General features: G+C 44.8%; 1 protein-coding gene across 3 annotated transcripts in view; it reads left to right on the forward strand.

Annotated features, from left to right (window-relative positions):
• The window catches only part of NOTUM (notum, palmitoleoyl-protein carboxylesterase), a 155,273-nt gene that overhangs the window by 58,389 nt on the left and 79,950 nt on the right, over window positions 1-16,934 (forward strand). For all 3 annotated transcript variants that reach the window (XM_078653789.1, XM_078653790.1, XM_078653791.1), the window contains exons 3-7: window positions 2,363-2,415; window positions 6,251-6,346; window positions 6,822-6,882; window positions 7,978-8,036; window positions 13,429-13,531. In XM_078653789.1, the coding sequence (XP_078509915.1) occupies window positions 2,363-2,415; window positions 6,251-6,346; window positions 6,822-6,882; window positions 7,978-8,036; window positions 13,429-13,531 (372 nt within the window). The remainder of the gene's footprint in view (window positions 1-2,362; window positions 2,416-6,250; window positions 6,347-6,821; window positions 6,883-7,977; window positions 8,037-13,428; window positions 13,532-16,934) is intronic.

Genomic DNA, 16,934 nt, shown 5'->3' on the forward strand with positions numbered 1-16,934 from the left:
GTTATATATGAGATGGCAGTATAGGAAAGTGAAAGGACATGGGAAGTAGAAGTGAAGAAAGGTGTTGTATACAGTCTTGTGCCTTGTCCAACTACACACCTAGGTTATTTGAACTGCCTGCAAACGTGTGTTGCTCTGTAGACTTTTTGGTTTATTTAGCTAAACCATGCACAGCAAGACCCCAATATTGTCTAAGTTTTTGGAGGGTGTTTGACCCCGACGCCACTGAGAAGCTCATAATGGATTGGTACCCCAAGAATGTATTTTGTGAGTATCCATCAGAACTGACTTCTAACCCTATTAATTTGTAACAAATGCGTGTGAAATTTATGCTGTAAAATGCACTATTTGGCCCTATTTTTTTTTTATAAAAAAGGATTTCTTCTGAACCCATCGGGGAGGAGGAGTCAAGCTCACTCATTTTACTTGAAAGCGAAAGTCGGACTGGCGATGTATAACCCTTCACTATGAAATCCCCCCCCCCCCCCCCCCCCCCCACACACACACGCACACACTCACTTCAGCCCTACACAGCACGCATCCCATCAATCGACCTTCGGTTCTGTGTGTCTAGTTGTCTAGCCCTCCAGGTCCTCCTACAAAGGAGGATCGGGCTATAGGAGGTTCGAGAATACGAGGACAGACTTCTATTTCTGCAAAGTTTATAGTACTCCGTAACAGATCATAACACAGATGTGAGTGGCTGTTCAGTTTAAAAGCTTTATTCAGTTGAATATATCAGCCCTAACAGTAGTTAAAAAAAATACAAGGAAAAGATATTAACAGTTTCAATAACTACCTCCATACAAAACATCCATAAAAACAACGCACACAAATTCATTATACAATAAGAATAAAAAGATAACCTTTCATGAGTTTAACAAATGTTCCAGCGGCAAAATCCAGCTATAAACATTATAAAGTGCAAGAAACTGGGGGAAAAAAGCAACGGGTACGTATTCATTATACAGTTGGAGCAAAAGATAGCCCTTCATAAGTTTAACTGAAATTCCAGTGGCTGTTACTTATGGGTTATGCTGCGCACCCGACACCGAGGAAGAAGTAACGGGGAACTAACATGTATGTGGTATTTCTATACTACGAACTTAGCCAAAAGGCAGGCCTGTTATTGGGTCTGGCCTGCAATGATCTAGGAAACCTAATATACACATTAGCCAAGTCACTCCGTCATAAATATAACTATTATTGTATTGCTCTATGCACACATTCTAGGTTGAGTGCAAGTGTGTTCAATAATGGGAGATGGGTAGATTATTGAGACCGGCATTTTTATAGCTTGAATTCCCACCTGCTTGCTGTCGGGCACTAACTGCTGTTGGGTGCCCTTATGCTGCTTATGTTACTTCCACTGAAGCCCATAAATGCAGGATCTGAAAGTAACCATGGTAAAGCCCCGTGGCCCCTAACAGTGTTAAAACCCCGAGCCAAGGAAGTAACATTGGCCCCTGCGACGGCAACGGGGGGGAGGGGACCCAACCCTTTCCACCTAATGCCAATGCATGTCTCTAAGGTATATGGGACTCCAGGCCCCCTCATCTTTTTGTGTTACGCTACTGCCCTGACTAGAGGGCAATAGCGCTTTACTTGTAATTCAGAAGTCAAGTGCACATTCGGTGCCATCATCTCAATTATGATTAATATTAAAATGTGTATTCGTATGAATTGGTGCATACATATTTGTAGGTCGTTGTGCATAAATGAATGATACTTTAATACGTGTTCCCACAGTAAAATTGAATCGTACATTAATATAGCATTACTGTTAATATTAATTGCACATCTGCCATACATTAGTTTCATTCGTTCGTGCGTTATTGTTGTATCCTTCATTCAGACGGACTTTGATCAGGTATGCCGGACCATTAATCTGCTGAGTCCTTAATGCGCTGTTGAATCCTGAATGGGCCGTCGCGCGCCGACCGGGTGAACTGCGAGTGCTGTCGCCCGCTGGATTTCCCTGTCGCCCGGTGCGCGTGCCCCCTCCCGCGCTCCCCAAACACGCCTGGAATGGCAGCGCCTCGGGAGCGGCGTTTCTCTTGGCGGCCGATGAAAGGCTGGCGGCGCGCGGCTGGCTGCGGATGAAAGGCCGGGGTTGAGGGTCTGCCCGCGCCAGGCAGCCTTTCATCCAGAGCCGTGCTCAGCGATGCTGACAGCTGAGCACTTTTACTCCTTGTTCATCGTTCTCTTGATATTCTAATGAGGGCGCGCTGCAGGCTGTGGTTACCGGCCACGACCCCCACCCCCTCCTCCGGATTCCCTCACGCCTTTGCCCACTACCCTCTACCCCCCGGAAATCAATCGGCCCATTCACTGAAAAGTTCTATTTGTTTTTTCTTTGCAGCTTCTACCTTAAAGAGTCCAAGGGCAGTCGGCGCTGGCTGGTCTTCCTAGAAGGTGAGTGACTCCTCGCCCCCGCCCTCATCGCCACCTCTCCCCCAGATCTAGCTGACCGGCCCGCCTCACGCCCCTTACGCTTTACACCCTCACGCCGCATGGTCCCGGGTTTTAGTTCCTGGCGCTTCTTGTAGGGCTGCATGCTGTACACTTTTGGAAGTAATGTCTCCTTGTTAGAATTGCCCTTTGTCCCGTTTCAATTGACATGTGATGTGCCAAACTGTGGGGCGTACTGACGTTTGCCGGTAAACTTGTTTTAATCACGAAAAACTGGGTTACCCTGAGGAAAGACCATTGCAAATTTATTTTTAGGGATTTCCCTTCCGCAAAAGGGAGGAACGTCACCCAAGGCAGCAGTGATAGAAGTTAAGAAACTTTGTAACGTCACCTATGTACCCGTTATCGTTATGTTTAACTCATGTTTATTCTACTCCTAGTTACGTTGGGTGTCATAACTTTGAAAGAGGCACCCAGTAGCACTGCAACACTTCACTTTCCAAACAAGGCGTTTAAAACACAAACCTTGTGGACACAATAGAGGCCCCCAAGGTCTTTCCTTTTTCTCTCTCTTTCTCTCTCTTTCATGCTCTCTAGCAGTTTTTTCTCCAAATTGCCCACTGAAAAAACACAAAGGTTAAAGTAGTTCTATGCAAGTAAGGTAGTGACATTTTCTTACGTAAAATAAAATACATTTGAAATTCACTTGCAAAAACGAATATTTACAGGGACTTACACGTAATTCTTCTGATGAAAAGAAAAAAGTTTTAAAACAAAAAACACTGAAACTAACTGGTTATACATAAATGACCTAAGTATAACTAGCACCACTGTGAAGCATTGCTTATGACATCACATATGTCAATGATGACCTCTGAAATCTGTGACGGTGCACGTTCTACTTGGGTAATTTATGAAAAACTAGAACATTTTAGTGCTGTGGGTTTTTGTTGTTTTACAACTTTTTTTAAATTAGAAAACGTGCATAGAAATACACATTAACTTAGCCTCCGTAGGGCTATCAAGAGACTAATGAGACACGCCGGCTCCTGCAAAAAACTGCAGCACCTGACTCCTTTTTCTTGCAGAATTCCTTGAATAAACTCAATATGTTTAAATACACCTTCCTTCTCTACCTCAGTCATCAAAGTGGGCTGCCCTCACCCTATCTTGGCACCTTCCAGTTCTTTTTTTATGCTGATTATAAAACCCTAATCTATCCTTTGTCCCTTTTTCTCTTGTCCGGGACCAATCTGATCCACTTCACCTCTGAATGCAATACCCAATGATCATCCCCTTTCCTGTCCCTGGACTTTCCAGTCCAAACTCATTTATTCATATTGGTTATAATTGTTACATGCCTTTTCGGTCTTCTACTTGCTTGTTCAATAACACATTTTTTTCATCTTCAAATCAGAAGGTATATACAATTGTATACACATTTTCACAAACAAGTAACACAATTGCAGATTAACACACCATGCTGCCCTTACAGTTCCTCTAATGCAGGAGGTTGCCTGTAAAATACAGAGAGGCAAACTCAGATAGTTGCCACAAAATGCTCTTCCTCAAATCAGTCTGCATCCAGTCTCTGCTTGGTGCTCCTCACACACTAGAAACACCCACCCCAAAACCAGAGGACGAAGCATAGCTGGCGTGATTCCCATGAATCTCCATGGGATTTAACCGCATAAGCCACAACAAATGCCTGATAGCACACACTTCAAAGGAGACTTTTCCATGCTCTGTACTGACAAAACTGCTGCACATAGCTATTTTGCCTTGCAGACTATGTCAACCAAACTAATACATATACATGTTCAAATGCTTCCAGGGCCGGACTGAGAACCAAAACCGGCCCTGGCAAAGTGCTCGACTGGCCCCCTGGGAGTGCGACCGAGCTCTTTGCCAGGGCCGGTTTTCGGCCGATTTTGTTACAGGGCCGATTTTGAAGCTATGCTGCAAAAAACGGCCCTGTAACAAAAACGGCCCCCAGGGCCCAAAACCGGCCCCCACCCTTTCGGCGCACCGGGGGATTGCCCGGTGCCCGCAACGGCCAGTCCGGGCCTGAATGCTTCCTTTTCGTTAACTCAACCATCCACTGGGGAATACCTCCACCCCTTTATGCTTGCTACAAAAAAGCCTAAATTGGTTAAATGGAAGCCTGTACTTGTTTCTCCCTTGTCCTGGACCTTAAGGTCTCCTCCATAACTTCTTGCACCTTCCTCCACGGGGCCAATTTCTTTACTAGGTTTGATCTTTCTTCACTAGGTGTGCCCACCATCATGTGTATCTTGCTATTTGGTACATCTGGTCTTGCAGATCATGCAGGGAGAAACGGGAACAAAAAAAGTGAACAAGTATCTGTCAGCCTTGTTTATTTTCTGTAATTTCCCCTTCTTGCCCGGCCCATAACCATTGTTCACCAAATAGGAAGCAATGCAGGAGTTAAGGGTGAGACAGCGAGTACAACTCACTTTATTGGGTACCAAATGGTGTGTGTGTGTGTGTGTGTGTGTATGTATTTATATATATATATATATATATATATATATATATATTTTGGGTGCCTTGGGTCTTTCGACCTTTCGCCAAACCCATGCGATTTTATCTGAAGGTTGAAGCTCTCCCGCACTTCTCTGTGGACCAGCCATACAGTGATGGTGCTTCCTAGATGGTAGATGCAGAATTGCACACTGACTCTGGGCCAGCCCGGTTATCCTACAATTAATTTTACAAAAAAATGAAGGGGTGCTCCAGATGATGCTCATACTTTATTTCTCCTATGTTAGTGCATAATCCCCCTCCATACTCTACCAACAAATGCATATTCCGGATTATTAATACTTGGCCCGACCGGCAGAGGCATTCTGTCCTGTTTGCCTGCAGTATAGCTTGTCATGGGATGCACACTTTTTATATTAGTACCTTGAAACTTGTTAGCAACTGTATTGTGCTCTTTGTCAAGTGTTGCTTGTTCCCGTTTGCTTTTTGTGCACATCAGTAGTCAAGCACTATCCTTTTTAGATCTGGCTTGACACCACAGCAGTCTCATTATCTATTACTAACTCTTTAAAATCTACACAGAGTGGGCTTTGGCTGGACCCAGTGAAGTAGCACTCTTTCACCTCCTGCTATTGGCTGTCTGGTGTATCATTGTGCCTCTTGTGGGCTGCTTGCATTGCAATGCCCGTGGACTGTTTTGAAATCTAAAAGGTTCACTCAGTCAGTCAATACACATTAAATTCTCTATCTCATTGATGCAATAGATATATATATATATCATGCTTTTTTTTCTCCATCAAGCCGTTTAAATGTTTTAGTCGGGAACGCAAATGCAACCCAGACGGTTTCGCTTTGCCAATGCTTGTTACTGCTAGTAGCTGCATGCTTTCATTTGTGTACCATGTCAATCACTGAGGGCTCTGTGCTCCGCTGTATGCACTTTCCTTTCTTAGGGCACTGCCTTTCGCCAGGACTAGCGGCCCACTGTTTTAGCAGTTTACTGCTCATTGGGGGCCTTTTTGTTGTAGCGTGGTCCGTGAAGCATGGAATGTGTATATGTGAAGGATGTCCCTTAGTGTGTGGGTGACAGAAATGTGTAGGTTTGAGTGGTGCAATGTCTGAGGTCAGCTAGTGCTGACTTTTATCCTGGGAGCAGCTCTTCTCTTGCGCTCCTTACCATAACTCTATTTTGAAGAATACATTTCCAAAAAGTTCTCTCATTGTCCCTGCATCTTCGTTGCCACCCCTGCACTTATGTCATTGCTCAAGACTTGCATGCTTTCTCTATGTAGCAATAAGCGCCACATTCCTTTTTTTTCTTTTCTTCTTTTAGGGGGGTGGTACTGCATTAGCAGGGAGAACTGTGACACCCGGTACCGCACCATGAGAAGTTTCATGAGCTCCAGGGATTGGCCAAGATCAAAAACTGGTAAGCTGAATCCTTCCTGAGAAGGGATTTTGTATTCTGTAACTAAGAGCCTTTGTGTGTCCTATACGATAACAAAGACGCAAACAAATCACAAGAACCTGCAGTGACACAACCCTATAATTAATCAGAAGTACCGTTACCATTGCCTAAATCCTTGGATTACAGAGTTCACATGTACACTCCTAACCTATTTGCCTCTCCCCAATTCCTGTAGATATCTCCAATATCCACAGAGACCTCTTCACTTCTCAAGTACTCACCAAGACAGTACTCTTGTAGATCTTTTCCTGACGCATGCAAAACGAATACAGGCTGCATTTAGTCTCCACACACAACACGGATATATTATATGGACCCTTATATCAAAACAGACACCGTATGATAGTCTGGTTGCCTTATATCTGCCCAGGCCCAATAATCACAGAGACCCTTTTAGTTAGATGCTGATCATGTTCACCTCTTTTTCATTTTGCAGGAAGTGGCATCCTGTCCTCTCAGCCCGAAGAGAATCCTCATTGGTGGAATGCAAACATGGTGTAAGGAGCAAAATGGACAAGGACTTGGGAAATGGCAATCTGTGAAGGGCGTAGCTCTGTTCTGTTATGGATTTGTTGCCTTCACGTTGTGGTGTATATTTCTATGGGTTGATAATCTTTTGTTGGCTGTTTATCTCACTAAGCATCTGATTTGGCACTCTGCTCGCTGTGCAGTATAGTATCAAATTTCGCATATGTACAACAAGCATACAGTCAACAAGCTATAGGAGAGGTAGATAGTTACTGGATTGTTACTGCATTGTGATCTAGTGTTCTTTAAAGAGATGTAAATTCTTCCCTAAACTGGAGAAGCATTGGGGCAGTTTGTATGGAAACAGGAAGGTTTATTCTGTGTTGGTGATTAATAACTATTCTTCTTGTTAACTCTCTCACCTAGTGGTATAGCGTTCTCTCTCTGTTGATGGTTATTTATTTTCTCGCAGTTGGTGGTTATTTTTTTCCACAGGCACTATATATTCTCTTTTAGTGTTTCCCTATTGTCTGTTGGTGGTTTCGTCCCCTCTATTGTTGATATAGCTCTCACTGTTGGTTACATCTCTTTTTCTCGGGGAAATATCTCCCTCTTGGTTGTGTATCTCTTTTTTGCATGTTTATTTGTTTGTGGTGGATGTATATCTCACTTTGGTGTAATTTTTGCTCTGTTGGTGCTACATGGGTTATATTTCTCTGCTCCTGGTACTTTGCTTGGGGGTGACCTGTCTTTGTTGGGGGCTATGGGGATTCTATCCTTCTCTTACGCTGTTGTTCTGTCTTTATCAGTTGGCAATTTTCATTTCTATTGATTTTATTTTTTCTGTTGCTGACTTCAACTGTACCTCTTCCCCATTTGTAGTTCTTGAATTCTCGTTGTTTTTCTGTCACTCTTATTGTGAATATTTCTTCCTGCTAATAGTTTGCGTACCCCAGTAGGAGAGTTATTTATTATCTGTGGTTTGTCTCCATCTCTGTACATTATTTTGTTCTCTTAAGGATTTGTCAGTAACATGTCTCACCTTTGCTTTGCATCTTTCTTCTGTCTGAGAGTTGTCTCCCTCTGTTTTTGATGCTTCGCTAACCGCATCTTCCCTGCTCCAGGTTCATTCCGTACTGTTCCAGCGATGTGTGGAGTGGAGCTACACCTAAATCGGAGAAAGGTGAGTTTTACTGTACTGGAGGTGGTATATAGTGCCAAGCATAAACTGAACTCCACTGGGAATGAGATAATCTCCCCTAAACATAGATTCCCCTCCCCTAATACGCAATAGCTGGCTACCTGTCGGCTTTTCCTTTAATAACAAGGGGTGAGCAAAAAGTTGAATGTAGTAAATGAGAGAGGGGTATTATTTTTAGTTATTGCAGAGATGATTGTGGAAAACTATATGTTCGAGGCATATGAGCTGTAGATCAAATGCTTTGCATACTCTTGACATCTAGTGTTGGGTCTGGATGTTTGCAGGTTGTTTTTCTTCGAAGAAGTCTTTCCAGTGACGAGGTAGGTGACTCCTCCTTTCGGTGATAGTGCACATAGGCATCTACTCCATTGTTGGATTGCTTTTTTCCACCATCGGGTTTGGACATGAGTTGCTGCGCTCCGGTTCGACACTGTTTCTCGGGTCCCCTCGGTGCACAATACACTCACCCTCGACTGTATTGTTTTCGATTGCGTATTTCTATTCTCCGTGCATCGTATTTACTCAATTTCTTTCAAATGGTTAACTAGTGTAAGGCAGTTGGGCCTACCCGCATCGGGCTGCCTCACAGTCAATTGAACAGACTCCATTAAAATTCTGCCCTCTGTGCCACGCAAAATTTACGTGCACCGACTCAAATGAAGTGTGCAACTTGTGCTTGTCACCGGAGCACAAAGGACAGGATTGCGAAGCACGTATGGCTTTCTGATCAGAGAAGATGCTTCGCGATCGTCGGGCTCTACATCACCACATGCAGAGCCAACACACAGGTTCCATTCCGGACCTCTTTGGAGAAGAGTCGGAACAGGAAATCGGAGAAGCCATAGGAGCAGAGGAAGAACAGGATCCCATCACCCTAGGGTAGCTAAGAAATTTAAATCTGCACCATCGGACCCAGCTTAAATCGGGGACAGTGACCATTAGATTCTCTAGTTGTGTCTAATGCACGCAAGAGGGCCAATTCCCCAAATGTCAGGGGATGCTCCACCCCCAGAGAGTCTAAATTAATAGACGCCTCTGTAAAAAGGATAACCTCCCAAGCTGCAAACGTTTGGTGCATTTCCTGTACCCAAGCACTTTTAGTTGGGTATGATAGGGCGCTTTGGGATGAAATGAAGCAATTGCTGCGCAAGGCCAAAGCTCAAGACCTAGTGCGGGAGGAACAGCTTCTCTCCAATAATTCCATCAGGCGCGCTTTAGAAGCAGCTGACACTGTGGCTAGAGCTATTAACACCAGCGTCCTCTTAAGACGGCATGCCTGGTTATACATTTCAGGCTTTAAACCCGAGGTTCAGGCTTCTATCCTTAACACACCATTTGACAAGCAGCACCTCTTTGGCCCTGTAGTAGACTCATCATTGGAAAAGATGAAAAAGGACACAGAGGTGGCAAAATCCATGGTAGTCCTCCAGTCACCTTCAGGCCGTGGTTCCTTTCGGCGCTCCTTCTATCGTGGTGAGTCATAGAAATCCTCCTCAGACACTGCCTGAACAACCTACAAAGGCAACAATCAACCCTCTGCCTTTAAGGGTTTCTTCAGAGGGGGTTTACAGAGGGAACAATGGCAAGGGTAGAGTTAGAGGTTCCAACACACGTGCCCCCCCCCCGCCCCCCCCTCCAATACCAAGCAGTGACTTCAACTCCCTCCCCTCCGACCATTTAACACCTGTCGGGGGCGTCTGTCACAATTTCTACCTGTCTGGCAGTCAATAACTACAGACAAATGGGTATTGGAAATTATCTTTTCTGATTATTGCCTGCAGTTTACCAACAGTCCTCCAAACATTCCTCCAAGTTCACACAAACTGTCACCAGACCACTTACACCTCCTCAAGCAAAAAGTTCAGTCTTTCCTTTTGAAGGGAGCTATAGAGCCCTTACCACTACAATACCAAGGGTTGGGCATATACTCTTTCTATTTTCTAATACCCAAAAAGGAAGGTCCTCTCAGACCTATCTTGGACCTCTGAGAATTGAATTGTTATATACAATCAGACCATTTTCACATGGTAACACTTCAACAAGGGCTCCCACTCCTACAACAGGGCGACTTTCTGTCTACTCTAAACTTAAAGGACGTTTACCTCCATATTCTAATACATCCCGCTGATCGCAAATTTCTCACATCTGTGGTAGTAGGCCATCATTACCAGTTCAAGATACTCCCGTTCGGAGTCATCACAGCTCCCAGAATCTTTACAAATTGTCTGGCAATGGTCGCTGCTCACCTAAGAAGACCACACATTCATGTCTTCCCCCTACTTGAACGACTAGCTCATCAAAGCCAGTACGTATCCAAAGTGTCTCCAGCACACTCCCAGGACACTGCAGTTACTGCAACAACTGGGGTTCACAGCCAATGTGTTGAAATCACATCTTCAACCTTCCAACACTCAAAACTATCTAGGAGCCACTTTATATACTCAAAGTGCTCTAGCCTTCCCCAATACAGTCAGAATTCGCAATATTCATGCTCTAGTTCTCCAGTTTCAGCTCACTCACTCGCTGCCAGCTCGAGTGTATATGCAAATGCTGGGAATGATGGCTTCTTGCATCATGATCCTTCCCCATGCCAGGCATCCCATGCGTTCCCTCCAGGAATGTTTAGTCAGTGGAACCAATCACAGGGTCTTTTAACCGATCTAGTGTTGGTAAGTGGACATACTCATTGCTCTCTGCAGTGGTGGAACTGACAAAATGTATCAAAAGGACGGCCCCTCATAGATCCTGTTCCACAGACAATGCGAACAACTGACGCGTCCCTCACTGGTTGGGGGGAGGAGGGAGATCACTTTCGCATCACACAGTACAAGGCTTGTAGAGTCAACAGTAAAAAAACTCTCCTCATTAACCATCTAGAGTTGCTAGCAGTGTTTCTAGCTCTCAAAGCATTTCAGACTCACCTTATTGGCAAAGCTGTCCTAGTTCGTACCGACAACATGACAGCTATGTATTATATATACAAAAACAGGGGGAGGACACATTCTCTCCAACTGTGGCACTTGGCTCAAGACATTTGGAAGTGGGTGATTCACCACAAAATCTATCTCCTCACAGAACACCTCCCAGGAGTGAACGATCAGATTGCTGATCTCAGCAGACAGAGACAGCAAATCCACAAATGGGAACTTCACCCTCAAGTTATCCTCCCATACTTTCAAAGTTTGGGAGTTCCTCAAATGGATCTTTTTGCAACACACCAAAACGCAATAGGCCCAAACTTCGCCTCCAGGTACCCACACCCACTCTCCAAAGGCAATGCACCATGGATAAACTGGTCAGGGATATTTGCCTACGCTTTTCCGCCTCTCCCACTCATTCCATGAGTGGTTCGGAAACTCGGGCAAACATCCCTCACACTGATCCTAGTAGCTCCGACATTGGTTTGTCAACCTTGGTTCACAACCCTGTTGGAGCTGTCACTACTTCCACACCAAAATCTCACCTCACATCCAGTCTCCTCACACACAGCCATGGAGAAATCAGACACCCAGATTCCACACTACTGAACCTCCCGATCTGGCTCCTGAAATCATAGTGTGGTTATCTAAATCTCCCACCAGACTGTATGAACTTCATTAGAGAGGCCAGAAGGCCTACTACAAGAGCCTGTTATGCAGCTAAATGGAAACGTTTTGTTATCTATTGCAATAATAACATCATCAACCCTCTTTATGCTTCAATACAAAATATAATTTGTTATTGGCTATACTTGCAGCAGTAGGGCTAGCTTAAACTTCTATGCGACTACAACTCGCTGCAATAGCTGCGTATCTACAAAATAGGCAACACCTATCTCTTTTTAAAGTGCCAGTAATCAAAGCTTTCATAGAAGGACTTAAAAGAGTTATCCCACCAAGACTTCCACCTGCCCCATTGTGGAATCTTAACATAGTCCTCACACGATTAATGGGCCCGGCCCACCTTTTGAACCCATGCATTAATGTGAACTACAGTTTCTCTCCTGGAAAACCGCTTTCCTCATTGCAGTCACTTCACTGAGGAGAGTGGGTGAACTACAGGCACTAACCACAAAAGAACCTTTTTTCCAACTTCACGGAGACAAAGTGGTTCATCGTACTAACCCCAAGTTTCTATCTAAGGTAGTTTCTTCCTTGCACATCAATCAGTCGGTTGAGTTACCTGTAATCTTACCTCAACCTGATTCAGTGTCAGAAAGAGGTCTACACACCTTAGATGTTCGAAGAGCCCTTTTATATTACATCAAAAGAACAAAATCATTTTGTAAAGCCGAACAACTTTTTGTTGCTTGTGCACCACCACACAAGGGCAATCCCATATCCAAGTCAGGTATTGCCAGATGGATTGTTAAATGCATTCAAACTTGTTATGCAAAAGCAAAGAGAACGTTAACAATATGCCCTAGAGCGCATTCCACTCGCAAAATAGAGACTACTATGGCTTTCTTAGGAAACATCCCCATAGTTGACATTTGTAAAGCTGCAACATGGTCTTCACCGCACACATCTACACAATAGTGTTTGGTGAATGTGTTAGCGAGACAACAAGCTAACGTGGGCCCGGCAGTACTTAAAACTCTTTTTCAGACAACTCCAACAGCTACAGATCAGTCACCGCTTTGGGAGAATACTGCTGTATAATCTATGCAAAGCATGTGATCTATAACTCACATACCTCGAACGGCTAATGTTACTTACCCAGTAAGCATCTGTTCATGGCATGTAGAGCTGTGGATTCACATGCGCCCACCCACCTCCCCGGGTAACTGTACCTGTTGCAGTTCTCTCCTTTACTCCATATACATTTGCACGGACATCTCTATTCTTTACCTACTAACTCCATTCTCAACCTCAGCGGGAAAACAATCTAACAATGGAGTCGATGCCCATGCACACTATCACCGAAAGGAGTCGTCCCTACCTCGTGACTTGAAAGACTTCTTTGAAGAAAAACAACTTGCAAATATCCAGACCCAACACTAGATGGCAGGAGTATGCAAAGCATGTGGATCTACAGCTCTACATTCCAAGAACAGATGCTTACTGGGTAAGTAACATTATCCTTACAGCGCTCTGCGGTCTTTGGCCCTGCCCTGGATGCACCTCTCTGGCCCTGCCTTTTCAGATGTCTCTAAATTATGTTGTACTATAAAATGAACCACGCTTTGCTTTGCTGCTTACCCTTTGCTTGTTGTGCCTTGCAAGCATCTTTGGTCTCTTACTCTGATTCTGCTGCTCCTACCCTATCTTTGCCCCTTTCCTCCCACCACTGATCTGATTTCCACTGGTATCCATATTTATAGATGAGTACCTTATTAGGATTGAAGGCGTGGGTGGCCGTTGACAACTGGAATAATGTAAAGATTTGTTTCCAGGTGGATTTGCTTTTATGGGCGCATTGATCATCCAGGAAGTGGTGAAGGAGCTTCTTCGAAAGGGCCTGGATAATGCCAAGGTGCTGCTCTTGGCTGGAAGCAGGTTAGTACCTATAAGGTTTCAGCACTAAAGAGAAGATGCAGTAAGGGCGAGGAGTGTGAAAGTGTGGCCTGAGGAAGAAACACACTATCACATAAATTGGAAAGCTAGAGGGTCGGGCATATGTACACACGATTTAGGGAGCCAGTTTTGAGGTAAATAGAGCACCTGCATCTGTTTATGTATGTGAGACGGGAAGAGATGGGCGCCTGCAAGTGATCAAACCTTTTATCTGGCAAGGAGGGGATCTGGGCTTGTTTTAAGGTGTGTGTTAGCAATTTTTAATCCCTTCCGTGCTCGTGACGGAACTACTCCGTCACGAGCCAGGGACGCGCTGTGCTGGTGACCGAGTTGTTCCGTCACAGTGCGGCCGCCCCGCCCACGCTGCAGGAATTCCATGCCTGCGCAGCCGTTCTAATGAGCGGGCGGGGCCGTGATGGAACTACTCCGTCACAAGCACAGCGCGCCCGTGGCTCGCGATAGACTGGTTCCATAACGAGCATGGCGGCGCCGCGCGGACCCCTCTCCCCTTCAGCACCGCGGCAAAATTACCGCCGCGGCCAAGGGGTTCAAACTGGACAACTCTCCATATTTAGAGGCGTTTGAGAGTAATCTGTGAGGAGATCAGGACATCTGTATATTTTCCTATGTATTCGGGAGTCCTCTATATGATTTTTTTTTTTTTTTTTTAAAGGTATGCAGGTGCCAGTTATGAGATCAGGGATTTGAACATGTGTAAAGATGTGTGGAAGCTAGCAATACGGAGATCAGGAATCTCACACTTTTTTTTTTTTTTTTTTTTTTTTTTTTTAGCTTGCTCAGAAATCAGGGCAACAATGCATGTTTTGATGTTTACCAGAGCTAGCTATGGGATTGAGAGCATCTGTTTTAAAGTGTGCAGGAAGTTGCATGAAGTTCCTGGGACTTGCTTTCAGCGATCTTGGTTTTAGCTAAGGAAGAGAATCTGAACCCTACAGTACCAAATCGGCAGTCCACCTACAGGGAATTTTAAGATATATTTACAGCTGTGGTCCGTGACCTACAGTCCCTGACAATCTTTTGGAGAGTCGCAATGTCCAAGCATGATTACATCTGCAAAGAGATCCAAGTGTTCCTGCATTTTGTCTTTCAAGTACTGTTGGGAATGATGCAGGCACGTTGGCTACGGGAAGGCTCAAGGATAGAGTACTGAAGTATAATTCAAGTGAGCTAGAGGCTGAAACTAAAGTTGAGCTATTCATCATTAAATGTGTCAGTGAACTGAAGTAACTTTTTTTCTGTCCAATAAGTTAATTAGGAGACAGGCTATAGAGATGTATAGCGTTGTTAAAGGCCTTTTCTTGGAATGCAGGGGCAATCGGAGCCGGTGTAGTTACTGTTTATTACAGGTGTCCAAGGGTCCCTATACTGTCACACGTCAGTTGGCTAACCAAGGTACTTCTGTTGCGCCTTTGACTCCCTAAGGGAAGTAGAATTGAGCAGTCAATGTGTACCCTTGGGGAGAGTAGAGTTTAGAAACTCACAGCGTGACCCCACTGCCACCACACCATATTCCTGGATGAATAAGCAGTAGTCTCTCTAAATTATGCTGGTGGAACCTTGCTGCTGTAACCTAGGCTCTGCTATAAACATGTAACCAGAGGCGTCATGACCCACCCGCTTTGACAGCTTAAGTGGGGGTTCCAACTGGTCCCGAAAGCCTGATAAGCTGGGTCTTGCAAAAAAAAAAGAATTTTTTATTGGTCTCTCCTATTTGTTGGTATGCATAAAAGCATCAGAAAACACAGTAAGGTAATACCATGGCAGAGCTGAGGTATGTCTGCTAAGTGAACCAGAAGACTAAGAAAGAAATTATGAAAATATTAAAAAAAGGGCAAAGAGCAGCAAACCGAGAGAGTGCAAGAGAGAAAGAAAGATGGTAGATAGAAATTGGAACGAATAGAGCAGAGAAAGAAAGAAGGAAGAAATGTTGGTCGGAAGGAAAGGTGGAAGGAAACTTGCAAGAAAGGAATAGTGGTAGGATGGGACGTTGGAAAGAGCAAATGAAGTAAAGATTTCTGAAAGAAGGAAGAACGGATGGATCGACAGAAGGGCCCAAGAACGCTTGAAAGAATGGGTGGATGGATGGGTGAAAGGAAGAATGGATGAAAGAGTTGAAAGGATGGATATGGGTGGATGAATGAATGGATGTGTGAACAGAATGCACATTAGCCGGACGAGATGGTGAAAGAATGGATTGATAGAATAATCAAGCATGGGCGGATGGAAAAACCAATGGTGGCTAGGTGGGCGAAAGGATGAATGTGTGAATAGATAGGTGGATGGAAAGGTGAAAGAATGTACTGAATAATTAAAAAATAGAAATATGGATGGTTGGAGGGCAGGTATGAGGAAGAATGGACAGAAAGATGGATATACGGGTGAATCCAATTGTTCTAGGAAGGGTTGGACTTACTTGTATCTCCAACCCAGTGTAATTAGAGGTTTTGTGGTGACATTTTAATTTTCTGGCTACTCCCTTGCATGCAATACATGAGAAGCAGTCTCTGATTGTCACGTTCATAAGATGAAAAATAAAGGAGAGGTCAGAAAAAAAATAACATAATAGCTGGTCCACCCTGCTTTAAGATATTACAGAGGTGTTGGACTTGGCCCTTCTGGCAGGTTCACCCCTAAACTTTTTGCTTATGAATGTGTATTGGTGGTAGTGATTTTTGGTTTCTTCGCACTTTTTCCCCTGTGTCCCAGGGTAAAGTGCGTGCGTGTAGTGAGGCTGGCCTGCCCTCCCATAGGAATGCATGGGGAATGTGTGTGACCATGTTAGTTCCTGATGCGTGGGGAGTGCAGGTGCGAGTTTGGTATGTGCGGACTCATGTGATTAAATGCTGCGCAATGATGTATGCGGCGTGATTGTGTCCAGTGTGGAAGTGCCACTTCTAGAAGTTGGCATGTTTGTGTAATTTGTGTCTGGCATGTGATTGGCTGGAGCTGGCTGGTGAGCCAGGCTCCAGGAGTCAGGATGGGTCTGCCCCAGTGGTGAATGGGAGATCTGCATGTGTGATGGCTGGGGAGGAGTGCACCTGGGACCTGAATAGGGCTGGGCTTTCCCCACACAATGCTGGCTCCGCCCCCTGTGATGCGACTGATGACCCTAGCCTAACTAGTGAATAGGAAGGGTGGCTGAGCACATCACAGTGCTCCAAAACCAGCTGTGACTGGTTTTTCCCCGACCCTGCACACAGACAAAGAGATTTACTGTATAAAAAGGGTCTGTGTCCCCTTGCAAAAGGTTCTCTTGTTCCTGATCAGAGGAGGGGGGCCTGCTGCTGCTGGGCACCAGGAGGATACCGCCACTGGGATTGCCTCCCTGCCTGGAGGGCCCCGTGAGCTGGACCATGGGCCCAGC

The sequence above is a fragment of the Lissotriton helveticus genome, chromosome 7 (assembly GCF_964261635.1).
Source record: "Lissotriton helveticus chromosome 7, aLisHel1.1, whole genome shotgun sequence".
Lineage (NCBI taxonomy): Eukaryota > Metazoa > Chordata > Amphibia > Caudata > Salamandridae > Lissotriton > Lissotriton helveticus.